Source organism: Coregonus lavaretus, assembly GCF_964263955.1.
Source record: "Coregonus lavaretus genome assembly, chromosome: 39".
Taxonomy (NCBI): domain Eukaryota; kingdom Metazoa; phylum Chordata; class Actinopteri; order Salmoniformes; family Salmonidae; genus Coregonus; species Coregonus lavaretus.
The window spans coordinates 17,600,292-17,618,603 of record NC_140026.1 but is presented as its reverse complement, the minus strand read 5'-3'; the positions used below and the strand labels follow the sequence as shown (position 1 = coordinate 17,618,603).

The following is an 18,312-nucleotide window of genomic DNA, read 5'->3' as shown; positions in this document are numbered from 1 at the left end:
AAAAAGCCAGACTACGGTTTGCAACTGCACATGGGGACAAAGATCGTACTTTTTGGAGAAATGTCCTCTGGTCTGATGGTGGTCCTCTGTAGCTCAGCTGGTAGAGCACGGCGCTTGTAACGCCAAGGTAGTGGGTTCGATCCCCGGGACCACCCATACACAAAAATGTATGCACGCATGACTGTAAGACGCTTTGGATAAAAGCGTCTGCAAAATGGCATATTATTTATTATTATGAAACAAAAATTAAACTGTTTGGCCATAATGACCATCGTTATGTTTGGAGGAAAAAGGAGGACGCTTGCAAGCCGAAGAACACCATCCCAACCGTTTTTTATTTTTTATTTTATTTCACCTTTATTTAACCAGGTAAACCAGTTGAGAACAAGTTCTCATTTACAACTGCGACCTGGCCAAGATAAAGCAAAGCAGTGCGATAAAAACAACCGTGAAGCACGGGGGTGGCAGCATCATAATATAATAATAATAATATGCCATTTAGCAGACGCTTTTATCCAAAGCGACTTACAGTCATGCGTGCATACATTTTTTTGTGTATGGGTGGTCCCGGGGATCGAACCCACTACCTTGGCGTTACAAGCGCCGTGCTCTACCAGCTGAGCTACAGAGGACCACGTGCTGTGGGGGTGCTTTGCTGCAGGAGGGACTGGTGCACTTCACAAAATAGATGGCATCATGAGGAAGGAAAATGATGTGGATATATTGAAGCAACATCTCAAGACATCAGTCAGGAAGTTAAAGCTTGGTTGCAAATGGGTCTTCCAAATGGACAATGACCCCAAGCATACTTCCAAAGTTGTGGCAAAATGGCTTAAGGACAACAAAGTCAAGGTATTGGAGTGGCCATCACAAAGCCCTGACCTCAATCCTATAGAAAATGTGTGGGCAGAACTGAAAAAGCGTGTGCGAGCAAGGAGGCCTATAAACCTGACACCAGGAGGAATGGGCCAAAATTCACCCAACTTATTGTGGGAAGCTTGTGGAAGGCTACCCAAAACGTTTGATCCAAGTTAAACAATTTAAAGGCAATGCTACCAAATACTAATTGATTGTATGTACACTTCTGACCCATTGGGAATGTGATGAAAAAACTAAAAGCTGAAATGAATCACTCTCTCTACTATTATTCTGACATTTCACATTCTTAAAATAAAGTGGTGATCCTAACTGACCTAAGACAGGGAATTTTAAATGTCAGGAATTGTGAAAAACTGAGTTCAAATGTATTTGGCTAAGGTGTATGTAAACTTCCGACTTCAACTGTATTTATTTCTCAGCTGCTAATATTAAGCAATGCTCTGCTATAAAACCAGAGAAGCCTACCCGGCATGTTTGAAAAACCAACTGTGGGAAAGCGGCCTCAATTCGCAATTGAATGACATGTCTTTTTTCTGTTCCTGCCCAATTGATAATGGGCCATTCTATATCTAAACAAATTGAACATATTAGTAAAAACTAAATTAAATTGAGAATAGTCTGCTAGATAAAAATATGATCACTTGATGAGAGAACAGCAGGTGCAGCCTGAGGCAAGGAACAGAGTGCAAGCTTTTTTTGTGACTTTTTCAAATAGTCAATAGCCTATAGTCGCATCATGCAGCCCATATATGTTTTGATTTCTAAGACATTTTAAGGTTTGTATCATTCACAACAACATTTTCCAAATAACTCTAAATCTAGTATATAGGACCTGTTTCAAATTATCACTTTTTCGCTCAACATAGCCACTTCATATGTGCACTCACTACGGAATGGGAAAAATAGGCTATCCTTTCTATTTTATTCAGCTAAGTTCAATTATATTCTTCTTACTATAAAATCATACAATATAAAGTAATGGCACGGGACTTATAAGCATATCTTGTCTACTAAATGAACTAGCCTACAGCCTATGGCATGGCGCATAGCCAGATAACATACAGTAGGCCGACTCATATTTGGTTCTTCTGAAATACATTTTCTTCATATCATAATGTTACTTTAGACCTGCTTCAAAAAAATATATATATTGTGATGGTGTACACTGACTGTACAAAAGATTAGGAACACCTGCTCTTTCCATTACATAGACTGACCAGGTGATTCCAGGTGAAGGATCTGATTCCTTATTGATGACACCTGTTAAATCCACTTCAATCAGTGTAGATGAAGGGGAGGAGACAGGTTAAAGAAGGATTTTTAAGCCTTGAGAAAATTGAGACATGTATGCCATTCAGAAGGTGAATGGGCAAGACAAAATATGTCAGTGCCTTTGAGCGGGGTATGGTAGGCACACTGGTTTGAGTGTGTCAAAAACTGCAAAGCTGCTGGATTTTTCACGCTCAACAGTTTCCCATGTGTATCAAGAATGGTCCAACACCCAAAGGACATCCAGCCAATTTGACACAACTGTCGGAAGCATTGGAGTCAACATGGGCCAGCATCCCTGTGGAACGCTTTCGACACCTTGTAGAGTCTATGCCCCGACGAATTGAGGCTGTTTTGAGGGCAAAAGGGGGTGCAACTCAATATTAGGAAGGTGTTCTTAATGTTTTGTACACTATATTAAATTGATTTATTTGACTTTTTTAAATGTAGGGGCCTAGACGTTCCAAAGGCTTGCATCAGCGGCTTGTATGTGTGGAGGCCTGGAGATGCTAAACATGTTTATGTTAATTAACAGTTAATTACCGGCAGTCATTCGCATGACAATAACCGGCTGACAAAATGTTATGACCGCCACAGTCCTACCAAAGACAACCCCCTTCCCTTCTTCTTCTCTGGTCAGATGAGACTTTGGCGAATCCTGGCCGAAGGATCGCGTCACCTTGTCTGCGGGCTAATGAGATTAAGGCGCGTTGACGAGATGCTGACCTTTTCTGAAAGGTGTCCATATTAAATGGAACAATTATTGCCGTTCAGAGATACGGCGGCGCGGGGGGACGACAGGCCTTTCAATCAAGCCCGTTGTGAATGTCTCCTGAGTGGCGCAGTGGTCTAAGGCACTGCATCGCAGTGCTAACTGTGCTACTAGAGATCCTGGTTCGAATCCAGGCTCTGTCGCAGCCGGCCGCGACCGGGAGACTCATGGGCGGCGCACAATTGGCCCAGCGTCGTCCAGGGTAGGGGAGGGAATGGCCGGCAGGGATGTAGCTCAGTTGATAGAGCATGGCGTTTGCAACGCCAGGGTTGTGGGTTCGATTCCCACGGGGGGCCAGTATAAAAAAATAAAAATAAAAAAATAAAAAATAAATTTCACTTACTGTAAGTCGCTCTGGATAAGAGCGTCTGCTAAATGACTAAAATGTAATGTGACTGGATAAATGTTTAATTTTCAATTTTTCCTGAATGCCAGGTGCCATGTAAGGACTGGCTTTCCTGAATGGCAGGGTGGCAGTGCTGTGACACTTTTGTAATGACCGGATTAAAGGGTTCCGGGAAAATAACATTACATGGCGAGACTTGGGGCTTAAATAAACTCCCTGACACATTACACAATGAGTGACACAATGAGTTTAGAGGGCATCCAGCCTCTCTCTCAGGCACATGAGCTTACACTGTTGGGGTAGCATACGCTAACAAGCATGTAGATTAATGTAATAATGTCCATGTTTTCACATACACTATACCAGGGGTAAACAACTCAGTCCCAACCTGGACACCTAGTGATGTTTTCACTGTGACCATAAAGCATAATCAAAAGTCCAAAGTCTTTAATATACTAACCCTTTTTTCTGAATGACAGATGGCATCTTAGTTCATCAAAAACATGAATCCTTCTCCGATAACACCTCCAATCTAACCTAAATATGCAAACAGATAAGAAACAAGCCTCCTGTTTACCTCGTATTCCTGTGAAAACTTCAGGTTGTCGTTGGCTTTCAAGCGCTCCAAATGATCGGCCAGGTCCAGGATGGAGATCGGTGGGTGGCTGGCCATGCCTGTCAATCAAACGGAAGAGGTCAGTCGCCAGGGGTGAGGGGTCGCTACCACGGTTACAATCAGTGAATCATTAGAAAAGCAGCATGTGTGTAACAGGGGGATGGAGAAGTGGATCGTTGTTAGGCAATTTTTTCACTCAAAGCAGTGGCATGCTCATAGGAAGATATGGACAGGAAAGGAAGCCAATGAGAAGTCATCGAACAGACTTCACTTCCTGTAACACTTCCTACTGTGAGAGAAGAATGTTATTCACACCGAAGCGGCCGACGGGAGTTAGCATGACGGAAGACATTCACACAAACAAACAAACAAACCACAAACAAACAAATCACCAAGTTAGGCCAAGATGTTGTTTTCTGCTTTGAGTGATGACATGTTACTAGGATGTGTCATTTTTTTGCTCTGCCTCCTGCGATGGATGGCATGGTAATAAGTAACGTATGGATTAGATGGGGGTGAGATTGACTGCAAGTGTCTATGTAGAAAGGAGGAGGAGGGGGAGAGGGGGATGAAGAGAAAAACTAACGGAACAAAACAAAAGAGAGAAAGAAAGAATGTGGTGAATGCATAAACAAGACCAACTAACTTGACGAATGGAAGTTACTGGGGTAACCGGGGTCACCTGAACCTGCGGAGGAAACGACGGTATAAATAAAATGTCGCAGACGATCGTAGCAATGTGATGATTCCTTTGTTTAAGGGGTAGAAACCGTTGGGGAAGGTGACTGACGGAAACTAGAGTTATACACTGTATCATCTAAATGTCACATAGATCTGTTAGTAACGCACACATTGACATGCTAGAAGCTAGCCTATGCCACCATGCGTAAATCGGTGGGAAAGACATGAAAACACTCAACAAAACAGACCCGGAGAAACAAGAACTGAGTCAAGCGATCGCACAATCCTATCATAATGAGATCCATTCTGACCATCAGACATCCTACAAAGTCTGCAGGCAGGAAGTTTCACCTTGCATAAACATTTTTTGTTGGACTTTACTTTGACAAGGTAGAACTGACATTGTTGAATGTAAATAGTGTTAGCACACAGGCTACCAATGTATTCTGTTTAAGTTGTTTGTGGCGAAGGTATGTGAAGAGAACAGAGAAGAGAGCAGAGAAGGGGGTTGTGTGGGGTTGACCGAAGTCACTATGTACACGACCCGTCAAAGGTTTGGACACACCTACTCATTCAAGGGTTTTTCTTTATTTTTACTATTTTCTACATTGTAGAATAATAGTGAAGACATCAAAACTATGAAATAACACATATGGAATCATGTAGTAACCTAAAAAGTGTTAAACAAATAAAAATATATTTTATATTTGAGATTCTTCAAATAGCCACCCTTTGCCTAGATGACAGCTTTGCACACTCTTGGCATTCTCTCAACCAGCTTCATGGGGTAGTCACCTGGAATGCATTTCAATTAACAGGTGTGCCTTGTTAAAAGTTAATTTGTGGAATTTATTTCCGTCTTAATGCGTTTGAGCCAATCAGTTGTGTTGTGACAAGGTAGGGGGGTATACAGAAGATAGCCCTATTTGGTAAAAGACCAAGTCCGTATTATGGCCAGAACAGCTCAAATAAGCAAAGAGAAATGACAGTCCATCACTACTTTAAGACATGAATGTCAGTCAATCTGGAAAATGTCAAGAACTTTGAAAGTTTCTTCAAGTGCAGTCGCAAAAACCATCAAGCGCTGTGATGAAACTGGCTCTCATGAGGACCGCCACACGAATGGAAGACCCAGAGTTACCTCTGCTGCAGAGGATAAGTTCAATAGAGTTACCAGCCTCAGAAATTGCAGCCCAAATAAATGCTTCACAGAGTTCAAGTAACAGACACATCTCAACATCAACTGTTCAGAGGGGACTGTGTGAATCAGGCCTTCATGGTCGAATTACTACAAAGAAACCACTACTAAAGGACACCAATAAGAAGAAACCTGCCTGGGCCAAGAAACACGAGCAATGGACATTAGACCGGTGGAAATTTGTCCTATGGTCTGGAGTCCAAATTGGAGATTTTTGGTTCAAACCGCTGTGTCTTTGTGAGACGAGGTGTAGGTGAACGGATGATCTCTGCATGTGTATCTCCCACCGTAAATCATGGAGGAGGAGATGTTATGGTGTGGGGGTGCTTTGCTGGTGACACTGTCTGTTATTTATTTAGAATTCAAGGCACACTTAACCAGCATGGCTACCACAGCATTCTGCAGCGATACGCCATCCCATCTGATTTGGGCTTAGTGGGACTATCATTTGTTTTTCTACAGGACAATGACCAAACACATCTCCAGGCTGTGTAAGGTCTATTTTACCAAGAAGGAGAGTGATGGAGTGCTGCATCAGAGGACCTGGCCTCCACAATCCCCCGACCTCAACCCAATTGAGATGGTTTGAGATGAGTCGGACGGTAGAGTGCAGAAAAAGCAGCCAACAAGTGCTCATCATATGTGGGAACTCCTTCAAGACTGTTGGAAAAGCATTCCAGGTGAAGCTGGTTGAGAAAATGCCAAGAGTGTGCAAAGCTGTCATCAAGGCAAAGGGTGGCTATTTGAAGAATCACAAATATAAAATATTTTTTGATTTGTTTAAAAAGAAATTGGTTACTACATGATTCCATGTGTGTTATTTCATAGTTTTGATATCTTCACTATTATTCTACAATGTAGAAAATAGTAAAAATAAAGAAAAACCCTTGAATGAGTAGGTGTGTCCAAACTTTTGACTGGTACTGTATGTCTAGGCTTAAACACAGCTGCCGAAATGTTGACTCAGGACACTTTTTGGCCACCGGGTGGGAGGGTTCGTGAAGGCGGCTCCGCACAAAGTGCTGTCATCCTGTCCCAGATAGAGGTTTCATAATAGCCGGGACACGGTGCCGTTTTTCCCACTCTCCCGCCTGAGACAGTGTCTGCGAGGGCACGTCAGTGGTCTTTTCATCTACACTGATAACACAAGTGGGCATTAGCTAATGGAAAAAGCGGAAAAGCGGAGCCTCTTTTCTCCCGCGCTCACTCGCTTTATTTCTCCAAGAGGTTGTTTCTATCAGCCTCTACCACTCAAGGCCCATTTTCAGCCGCCGGTTGACAATGGAACTGCCAATCGCCACGTGGCGCCATGCACACATCAAGCGTCCTCAAGATGGAAAAGCGCATTGAGGAGTAGCGAGGTGAGAGAGGGATGAAAAGAGGGAGGGAGCGAGGGAGGGAGGGCGGGAGGGAGGGAAGAGAAGTGTGGTCTAATGTAGCACCAATCAGCACTGGAGAGGAAGCTGTAAAAGAGGGAGACAAAGATGTTTGGACCGCTCGAGCAAGTCGAGAGTCACTTTGAGAGGCTCTTTGGAAAATGAGAATGGTGTGCGAGACTAATCAAGATGGTTGTAGAGGATTCCGGAATAGGGAAAAGTGTGGTGGTTTAGATCACTCTGAAGTCCCCTTCTCAAAGTGAAAACTGAGAGGGGAAAAAACACCCCCTCTTGCCAAGTTTGACATTTCCAGTAATGGATATAACGTAATTGAGAGTAGGGGTTTCATAAATATGCATAATCTTTAAAAAATCTGCCTGCGGCTGGGATAATTTATTCCCTTTTCATACGAGCTGACCTGAAAAATGTGGCTTTGATATTACATTATTGGCAGTCCCTGAACACCTGTCCCACTGCTCTCGCTGCCAGAAGAACTCCAGTACCAAGTTGAGCGTGTCTCTTCACTCCAAAAATTTGAAAATGCATTGGCTCTCCAAGGGACAAAAGAACTGTGGCGGCCATCTTTTTCCCCTCTGCGACAAAAAGGGGTCACATGAACAGGCATGACCGCTGTTCACCTCGCCGGGGAAGGTCAAAAGGGAGGGGACGTTTGTGTTCACAGCTTGTCACTGGCCCACTCTTCTCTCCACTGTCCACTGCCTCATGTACAGGATGTAACATGGCACAGTGACAGTGTCATAGTTTCAGCTACCTGTGACTTCCAACATGCTACACTGTCACTCTGAGGAGACTAGTGTTAGCTTGGCAAAGGCTGCACCGACCTACAGATGTAGGTTCTTAATTTGATCAGTCTTTTGTTGCTGAGAATTTTCCTTCACAGCAGGAAATGCAAATTTGTAGTGTATTCGATGTTTAAAAAGATTTCCACTTTAAAATGTCAGTCTTGATTTGCCCTAATGATGTATCAACCCTTACAAAAAATATCCATTCATTATAATCCACATAATAATTCACATTTTCTGTTGCTGCAGGTTTCTTTTCATGCTATAGCAAACTGGCTCAAATTAAGATCCTACATCTGTAGGTGACCCGTGAAGACAAGGACGATGTTAACTACCATGAAAGTGTTAGCCTTGCACTGCTGTCTACAGCACCTCTATCTCCGGGGAGGAGTCAGTCAGTTTTGACCCTGTGTATCTTTTCCCCGCCACCTGTCCATTTTCCCTCAAGTCCAGCCACACTTTGAACAATGACCCCCCAGAATGTTCTAGTCACAGGAACTCTGTGAGAAGTGTTGGTTTAGCATTTAGGTGGTGTCTTTTAAAGAGGTCACGCATAAGACATTCACACACTTCCCCAATGATAACAAACCTGATTTGATATATTACATTAATTCTGCTGCTTCACCTACTAAGTCAGGTGAAGATAAAGTAACTACAGTGGGGAGAACAAGTATTTGATACACTGCCGATTTTGCAGGTTTTCCTACTTACAAAGCATGTAAAGGTCTGTAATTTTTATCATAGGTACACTTCAACTGTGAGAGACGGAATCTAAAACAAAAATCCAGAAAATCACATTGTATGATTTTTACACGGCAGGACCTGGTCAATGACCTGAAGAGAGCTGGGACCACAGTCTCAAAGAAAACCATTAGTAACACACTACGCCGTCATGGATTAAAGTCCTGCAGCGCACGCAAGGTCCCCCTGCTCAAGCCAGCGCATGTCCAGGCTCGTCTGAAGTTTGCCAATGACCATCTGGATGATCCAGAGGAGGAATGGGAGAAGGTAATGTGGTCTGATGAGACAAAAATAGAGCTTTTTGGTCTAAACTCCACTCGCCGTGTTTGGAGGAAGAAGAAGGATGAGTACAACCCCAAGAACACCATCCCAACCGTGAAGCATGGAGGTGGAAACATCATTCTTTGGGGATGCTTTTCTGTAAAGGGGACAGGACGACTGCAGCGTATTGAGGGGAGGATGGATGGGGCCATGTATCGCGAGATCTTGGCCAACAACCTCCTTCCCTCAGTAAGAGCATTGAAGATGGGTCGTGGCTGGGTCTTCCAGCATGACAAGGACCCGAAACACACAGCCAAGTCAACTAAGAAGTGGCTCCGTAAGAAGCATCTCAAGGTCCTGGAGTGGCCTAGCCAGTCTCCAGACCTGAACCCAATAGAAAATATTTGGAGGGAGCTGAAAGTCCGTATTGCCCAGCGACAGCCCCGAAACCTGAAGGATCTGGAGAAGGTCTGTGTGGAGGAGTGGGCCAAAATCCCTGCTGCAGTGTGTGCAAACCTGGTCAAGACCTACAGGAAACGTATGATCTCTGTAATTGCAAACAAAGGTTTCTGTACCAAATATTCAGTTCTGCTTTTCTGATGTATCAAATACTTATGTCATGCAATAAAATGCAAATTAATTACTTAAAAATCATACAATGTGATTTTCTGTATTTTTGTTTTAGATTCCGTCTCTCACCTGCTTTGTAAGTAGGAAAACCTGCAAAATCGGCAGTGTATCAAATACTTGTTCTCCCCACTGTACATCTTATTTTGACTAAGACGTCCGTAGTTTCTTAAGTCATTGAGTGATTACGGATCTAGGAAGCTTTGCAGTGGTTTGTGTGATTTATGTTTGCTTTCACAACAACAACAAAATCCCTTACCAGGCGTTTGGAAGTTCATGCGTCGAAGCTCCACAGGGTCGGTGGGGTTATGAGATGGAATCTCCTTGCTGTTGGGCAGACTTCCTTTTCTAGCTTCGGATTCTGCCCTTTTCCTGTGGGGAAAAAAACATTTCAAACTTTTTTATTTTTTATTATGTTTTGTGTTCTATCGTTTTTTGGTGCATTTTCATCCCTGTTGAAGATATTTCCCAAAATTAAATGACACTATAATAAAATGTATACATTTTCAATATACAATATGTCTTAATGATGAATTACATCTGATGTGTTCCAGCATAGTTTGTGTACTCCTTTAATCTGACAGATTGTGTTATGTTTTGTATACATGGGGATGAATGCTACTCTTAGTGGGACATATATCTCAATGTTCATAAACGTTTATAAGATTAACATTTCAAGAAGCATAAAGTTTAAAGCCTGGTGATGAACTTTAGTGCATCTTTAATTCATTCCGATAATGGGAATGCAGTCTAATAAATTCCATATCATGCTTATGAGAGAATAGAGAGGTGCCATAAATACACACAATCCCTGAGATTAACCTACAGGGCATTGGGAGATTTCATCAATGAAATATAATCCTTCTACATAGGGGATATAATACTTTTGACCACTTATTTATAAAACAGTGCAGTCTCTGACAAAGAGCTTTGACACAGATCTGCCCAAAGACTCAATACGGTGACATTTGATCTGTCTAATGAGAAGTGTACAGAGTAAAAGGGGGACTGTCACTATACTAGAAGTGACCGTTCAAAACAGTTTATCATCATTTGACCTCTGACCTCCAACCTCTCTTCATTAGGGTTAAGTAAAATCACTGACCTGTGACCTTTGCATTATATGGGAAGCAATAAGGCTTGTGTAAATAGCCTGGGGGGGGGGTCAATGGTGTAATGGTCAAGGACAACAACAAAGGATGAAATGGGTCGTGTGAGGTCATCGTTGCATGCGTTTGAACACACGTAGATGGGAACATACAGAATGAGTCATACAATTTGCTACATTTGGTGGAGAATGCAGGCATGAAAAAAAAGGCTGAAAATGATAGCATGGGTACATCTGAACCGATATCTGAACACATACAATAGTCTATGTATGGCATTGTGAGAGTACGGTAAAGTGTACCTTAGCCATAACCTACAATGTAATAACCATCTAGCAATGCAAGGGCTCATCTGGTAAAAACACAGGGTTAATCAAATTGAAAGCTGAATTAAAAATGGAATGAAATGATTTGGGAGTAGTTGTGCGGGGAAAGCTGGGCAAACGCTGTTAAAGTGTTACAATACCGGTACAGTATAGTGCTTTCCCGGCCAGTGAGTATATTTGGCTGTGATGTAATGCTGTTGAAGAAATATATCTATTTGTGATATATTATTGGCATTCAATGTTCATGCCAACTAGCATTTTGAGAATTAAGGAGAAAGTGATGGGGAGCAGTCTTGGCATTGTAATGCATGTTGGTTCTGTTCTAGGCATGCAAGTCAGTTGTGTCTTGCGTACAAGCGGTGAGACATTGAATTCAATAGAAATCTAAGAAATAAGGATTTCTAGGGGTTGTGTTTATCAATAAATTGACCCTTTGTATTGAGACAGACAGGACATTTAGACATGTTTGGTCAATGGAAAATTGAAATGTTGATATGGGTTCTCGTCAAATACAAAATACTATTAATATTTGTAATGTAATGTAGGGTGAGAGTAATGGAAGAAAGGAAAGCACACACATTTTAGAAAATGAACTGTCCTGGCTGATCAAATATATGATGTCAATTCAAATACTATCATCTGGAACGTAGGTCAGAATTTAATCAATGCAAGCAGCTGACTTTTAAACGTGCTTTGGTGGGTCAAAAGTGCAGTTGCGGGAACTCGCTTTCTGCAATGATTGAACTCTGCCTAACAAGCTAGAGGGTAGGAAATGTCTGCAAAGGAATAGAAAAAGGGTTGAGGTAGGGGTAGTTGTGGTATTGTCAGCCATATCACATCCTTTCGCTCTTACCTGTCTGGTTTGCTGCTCCATTCGAAAGCAAGGAAAATAAAGCATGACAGGATGTTAGCTGGCACGTCAACATGACCCGGCGATAACAATCGCATCTCAATGTTGGTTGGCGTGCAAGATTAGTGTCGCTTCACTACCGACACCACGCTCAATTATGCCGCCTTGGGTATGTGTCGTTTAAAATGCTATGATTTCATCCCAGGTGCAATCCAAAGATGTATTGTTTATTTAGTAGTTTCAGGTGATTGTTTGTCACTCGAGCATGGAAGGGCTCGGTGTATCTGTTTCTATCCTAAAGAATAACTACATCAAGGCAACAACACATGACAATTGTGATAGTACTGATTACTGATTATACAAAATAACGTGCTTGCAAGGAGTTTTGAAGAAAATACATTCAAAAAAGACTAGATAATATAATTTGAGCTTATATGGCCTTTCCCCTTAACGTTGTAACAAAAGCCGCTTACGTTCGTTGTGATCTATAATGGGGACTGGGACACGGGGAACCTTGACTTTCAGCTCAAATTAACATAAAAATGTTTGTGACCTGTATCCGAGTGTGCATGTAGGTGTGTATCTTGCTGTGACTGATTTATACAGCTAATCAGCGATGCTGTGGGGCTATTATTTCGTCCTTTCCCCCTGCCGCAACACACACAGTAACATGAATGATGTCCTTTGCTCCTCACACTGGCCACCAATTATATTACATACAAATGTATCTTAACAAGTTAAATATTTCCTGGTTATGTTCAGGAAAGTCCCGACACGCTGGTGACATTGACTTAGTAAACACGCTGGTGACATTGACTTGGTAAACACGCTGGTGACGTTGACTTGGTAAACACGCTGTTGACATTGACTTGGTAAACACGCTGGTGACGTTGACTTAGTAAACATGATGGTGACATTGACTTGGTAAACACACTGGTGACATTGACTTAGTAAACACACTGGTGACATTGACTTGGTAAACACACTGGTGACATTGACTTGGTAAACACACTGGTGACATTGACTTAGTAAACATGATGGTGACATTGACTTAGTAAACACACTGGTGACATTGAGTGGACAACATACCTATTGATAGACTATAAGCCCAGGCTTCACTTCTCTCAAGGCTGATTCTCCCAGTAATGCATTAATACACTCTACAATGCCATTCAATGTGGATGCTATGGAGACTGATTCACTTGGCCCAAAGCAGTATTCAATCTAGGTGTCAAATATAAGAGGGAGAAGCTAGAGAGAAATGTGTCCTCGTAACGCACCAGGTCAACAGGGGGTCACCAAGCAGGCCTGGAGCTTGGCTCTCTTGTGTGTGTGTGTGGTTCTACGCTTGACTGATGAACGGTGGCGGCGAACGGTCAGCTTCCGCTGGAGGTTCAGACATGCTCTGATTTCTTCTGTGTATGTGTGCATGTGTGTGACTGTGTGTGTGATTGAGTGTGTCTGTCTGATATGTAGACTGTTTGTGTGACAGTGTATTTGAATGTGCTTCATTTGACTTTGATGATGCAAGTGTCTCTCTCTCTCTCTCTCTCTCGCTTCACTTTCTCCAGTCCTTACCTCTTGTACAGGAGGATGGCAATGACGATGCAGATGATGAAGACCACAGCGAGCACTGGGCCCACCACCCAGATAAGTCCCTCTTCCTCGTCAATGATTGGTTGGGGGTCAAGGTCCGCTGACACAACAGGGTCGGAGTAGGGGCTGGTGGCATACATGGTCTAGGAAGGAGAGGAAGGGGAGTTGTATTAGTCATCACTGTGTTATTTTGTTGAGCCTCTCAGGCTACACTTTACATGACATAGGCATTATACTACCACTGTAACTACTAGTGGAATAACTACTTTAATAACCATGCAGTAGGCTAGTTCTACATGCAGGTAGTGTAGAGTAGAGTAGAGAAGGGGAAATTGTTTTATCACAACAATGTAGTTAGGTGTCCAGACTACGATAGGAAATATTTTTTGGCTGATTCTAATGTCACTATTCCTCTGCCTCCCATGAATTTGAAAACATATTTTGTGGTCCCAGTTCAGACTAGGTTCCTTATCATTCCTCAAAATGAAGTGATATCTTACTCCTGACTGTGTAGCTGTCTAGAAAAACAACCTGCACTCTCTCATATCTCTGTCAACCCTCACAGCTGAGCTCCAATCAATAGACCTCAACCCTTCAGTGAGGCCACCGAAAGTTCAAAATTGTCCAAGTTTCAACTTTTCCTCTACTAGTACATGTATATTCCGTCAGTCTTTCACAAAGACATCAGGACAACCTGTATGTGCCGAGTAGGCTAAGATTTGCCCATTCAAAGTTATTGTGTCAATGCAAATTTACAAATTCACCTATCCAAACGATATGGGCACGTCGTAATATCCATAACATCTCTCATTTGTGACTGAGTTAATTTACGTAGTTCTGAGTGGAACGAGATAAAGACTGGGGCTTTGGGGCCAAGAAAAAGCCAATCAGTGCTGTGGTGGGCAAATTAAAGATTTCCCCCCGTTTTGTCCGCCCGCCCGCCCTAATCATGCCCCTTTCTCCTTTGATCCACACACACTCCTTCTCGGTCTGTCTCTCTCACACACACACACACACACACACATACACACACCCTAGCTGCAGTGGAGGAGATAAGGGCATCCGCACGGTAAGCGTGCAATTAAAGAGGAGTCCCGTTATCGAGTTATTTCTGCGATTGACTGGAGCCTCTGGGGGATTTCCCCTTTACAGTAGCAGGCTCTGTTCTTGCCCTTTTTCAGGTACCAGGGCTCAAACGGACTTGACGTAACACATCCAGCCAAGGGACGTGCCCCCTGCCAAGACGTCAAAGACCCAAATCAATTGCATTTAATATGCAACTTTAAACACAAGGGAAAAAGATTCCTGTAAAAGGAAATCGCCAGAGGGCTGACTGTAGCGCATGTCTGAACTAATTCCTTTATGGAGTGGGGTGTCTAAGAGAATAGAAGGAAACAAATGTTGAGAGAGATCGAGAGAGAGAGGTTTTTTAAGAAAAAAGCATAAAAAGGCATATACTTACATTTTCAGAGATCTCGAGGACAGCAAGCACAAAGAAGATGTACTCTTGGCCGTTGGCGAGCTGCTTGTTTTCAAAGTCACCATAGATCTTGGTGTCTCCCAGAGTGAAGTCGGTGGGAAGGTCTTTGAAGTAGGCCGCGATGTAGGCTTTGGGCTCAGCTTGCCTCCGGAAGCGAAGGCCTCGGCTTGTTCGGTTAATCTCTTTGAGCAGCTAAAAGTGAAAAGAGTTGAGACGATGTAGCTAGACAGTCGATAAAAAAGACACACAAAGAATGTTTTGCACACAAACACACACATTTTTTACATTTTAGTCATTTAGCAGACGCTCTTATCCAGAGCGACTTACAGTTAGTGAGTGCATAGATATTTTTTTTTCATACTGGTCCCCCGTGGGAATCAAACGCACAACCCTGGCGTTGCAAGTGCCATGCTCTACCAACTGAGCTACACAGACACACAGACACACACACACACACACTACAAATCTGTGTTACATCCCTTCTGATTACAAAAGCTCAAACTACTGATTGCATAGGAAGACGAAATATGACCATTTGGATTTAATTTGTTCTACGCTGTAAGGATTTTTCTAAATGAGATTCTATAATAACGTAAATACTGTCAAAAATTTCAAAAGGATTTTAAGTAAAAGAAAGAGATTTTTTAGAAAGGAGACTATGTTTTGACATTCCAGTGGCATGAAATAGAATAGGAAGAGATGCCATGCTCTGCTGTGTGTGTGTGTGTGTGTGTGTGTACATGCATAAATATGATTATTGTTTATTTTTGGCTACATTGACAATGCAAAGAAGACAGCGAGTGCTAAAGCAATGCATCATCTTTAGAATGAATGAGAGGCAAATGTGGTAAACTGACTGAATACTTGTCGATAGGTAGAGATGGACTTCATTCTGTTAATATTGTGTTGATATATTTCCATCAGACTCCCCAGACACCAGCAACCTTTTGAACCTATCATGACCGCATGATGGCTTGTAGTCATTGGAATGTACAATTTTAAAACAGTATAATAGCAAATGCCCTGTGGCATGCTAGACAATATAGGTGAGGCTACTCATTGAAAGTGCTGAGCGCACCAACTGTACTGTAAGTACCAAGCCCCTAAAGGTATCAATTAAACAACAATGCAATGGTGTTCTGTTGCTTGTTAGGCATGGGTAATTAAATACACACACACAAACACACACACACACACACACACACACAAAACACCCTTGGCTCCATTTCCTACAGCTTTTGTAAGTGGCCAGAAGCATTACGCAACATCTAAATCAAAAGAAAGTGGTGAGTCCCCGAGCATTAGCGCTAGGCTAGCCCCTTCTCCACTCCCCCCGTCACAAATTGCATTGTTACACTGCACTAATAGGGAGACTAGACATTATTTACCCGCTAGCAACACCAGGCAACTTGATCAGAATGTGAATCAGGTCACACTCTTACAATGGGAGTGTGATTGCTTCCGCAGAAAAACAAAGCCAAATTTGTCTCGCTCTTATGGGAAAGTGTAATGTTGTGCAGTTCTACACTCAAGTGCTATTGCTATAGGCTGCATAACTAGGTCTAAGTATACCTATGTGGTTCTGGGTGCAATAACGCTGATTCATGCCCAACTGAAATAAAAAGGTGATTCAGTGTATGTAATGGTGTGAGACATCTATTGGTTTCATGTCTGCTTGATTTATAGTGAACAAAAATATAAAAATGCAACATGCAAGAATTTCAAAGATCTTATTGAGTTACAGTTCATATAAGGAAATCAGTCAATTGAAATAAATTCATAAGGCCCTAATCTATGGATTTCACATGACTGGGAATACAGATCTGTTGGTCAAAGATACCTTTAAAAAAAGGTAGAGCCGTGGATCAGAAAACCAGTCAGTATCTGGTGTGACCACCATTTGCCTCATGCAGCGTGACACATCTCCTTCGCATAGTGTTGATCAGGTTGTTGATTGTGGCCTGTGGAATGTTGTCCCACCCCTCTTCAATGGCTGTGCGAAGTGGCTGTCAATCGAGAGTACACCTCAATCCAGAGCATCCCCGCATCCCCGCTCCTCCGCACACTCCACTGGCTTCCAGTTGAGGCTCGCATCTACTACAAGACCATGGTGCTTGCCTACGGAGCTGTGAGGGGAACGGCACCTCCTTACCTTCAGGCTCTGATCAGACCCTACACCCAAACGAGGGCACTACGTTCATCCACCTCTGGCCTGCTAGCTCTCCTACCTCTACGGAAGCACAGTTTCCGCTCAGCTCAGTCAAAGCTATTCGCTGCTCTGGCACCCCAATGGTGGAACAAGCTCCCCTACGACGCCAGGACAGCGGAGTCACTGACCACCTTCCGGGGACACTTGAAACCCTACCTCTTTAAGGAATACCTGGAATAGTATAAAGTAATCCTTCTTCCCCCACCCCCCATAATTTTTTTTTTTTAAGTGGTTGTCCCACTGGCTATCATAAGTTGAATGCACCAATTTGTAAGTCGCTCTGGATAAGAGCGTCTGCTAAATGATGTAAATGTAAAAATCCCAAACATGCTCAATGGGTGACATGTCTGATGAGTATGCAGGCCATGGGACATTTTCAGCTTTTAGGAATTGTGTACAGATCCTTGCAGCCTGGGGCTGTGTATTATCATGCTAAAACATGAGGTGATGCCGGCAGATGAATGGCACGACAATGGGCCTCAGGATCTTGTCACGGAATCTCTGTGCATTCAAATTGCCATCAATAAAATGCAATTGTGTTCATTGTCGGTAGCTTATGCCTGCCCATAACATAACCCCACCGCCACCTTGGGGCACTCTGTTCACAAAGTTGAAATCAGCAAACTGCTCGCCCACACAACGCCATACACGTGATCTGCGGTTGTGAGGCCAGTTGGACGAACTTCCAAATTCTCTAAAACAACGTTGGAGGTGGCTTATGGTAGAGAAATGAACATTCAATTCTCTGGCAACAGCTCTGGTGGACATTCCTGCGGTCAGCATGCCAATTGCACGATCCCTCAAAACTTGAGACATCTATGGAATTGGGTTGTGTGACAAAACTGCACATTTTAGAGTGGCCTTTTATTGTCCCCAGCACAAGGTGCACCTGTGTAATGATCATGCTGTTAATCAGCTTCTTGATATGCCACACCTGTCAGGTGGATGGATTATCTTGGCAAAGAAATGCTCACTAACAGGGTTGTAAACAAATCTGTGCACAAAATATGATTTTGTATGTTCGTATGGAACATTTCTGGGATCTTTTATTTCAGCTCATAAAACATGGGACCAACACTTTACATGTTGCGTTTATATTTTTGTTCAGTGTATGTGGTTTAAGACTACCCAAAAGTACACATCGCATCAACGTGAGCCAACTCCATATCTCTCCCT

General features: G+C 42.8%; 1 protein-coding gene across 2 annotated transcripts in view; it reads right to left on the bottom strand.

The window, feature by feature from the left end:
- LOC311113246 (receptor-type tyrosine-protein phosphatase delta-like) overlaps window positions 1–18,312 on the bottom strand; it is a 609,241-nt gene that overhangs the window by 39,149 nt on the left and 551,780 nt on the right. For both annotated transcript variants that reach the window (XM_084156451.1, XM_084156452.1), the window contains 5 exons: window positions 14,910–15,119; window positions 13,430–13,590; window positions 9,829–9,941; window positions 4,529–4,570; window positions 3,844–3,941 (listed from right to left, as the gene is read on the bottom strand). In XM_084156451.1, coding sequence (XP_084012577.1) covers window positions 3,844–3,941; window positions 4,529–4,570; window positions 9,829–9,941; window positions 13,430–13,590; window positions 14,910–15,119 — 624 coding nt within the window. The remainder of the gene's footprint in view (window positions 1–3,843; window positions 3,942–4,528; window positions 4,571–9,828; window positions 9,942–13,429; window positions 13,591–14,909; window positions 15,120–18,312) is intronic.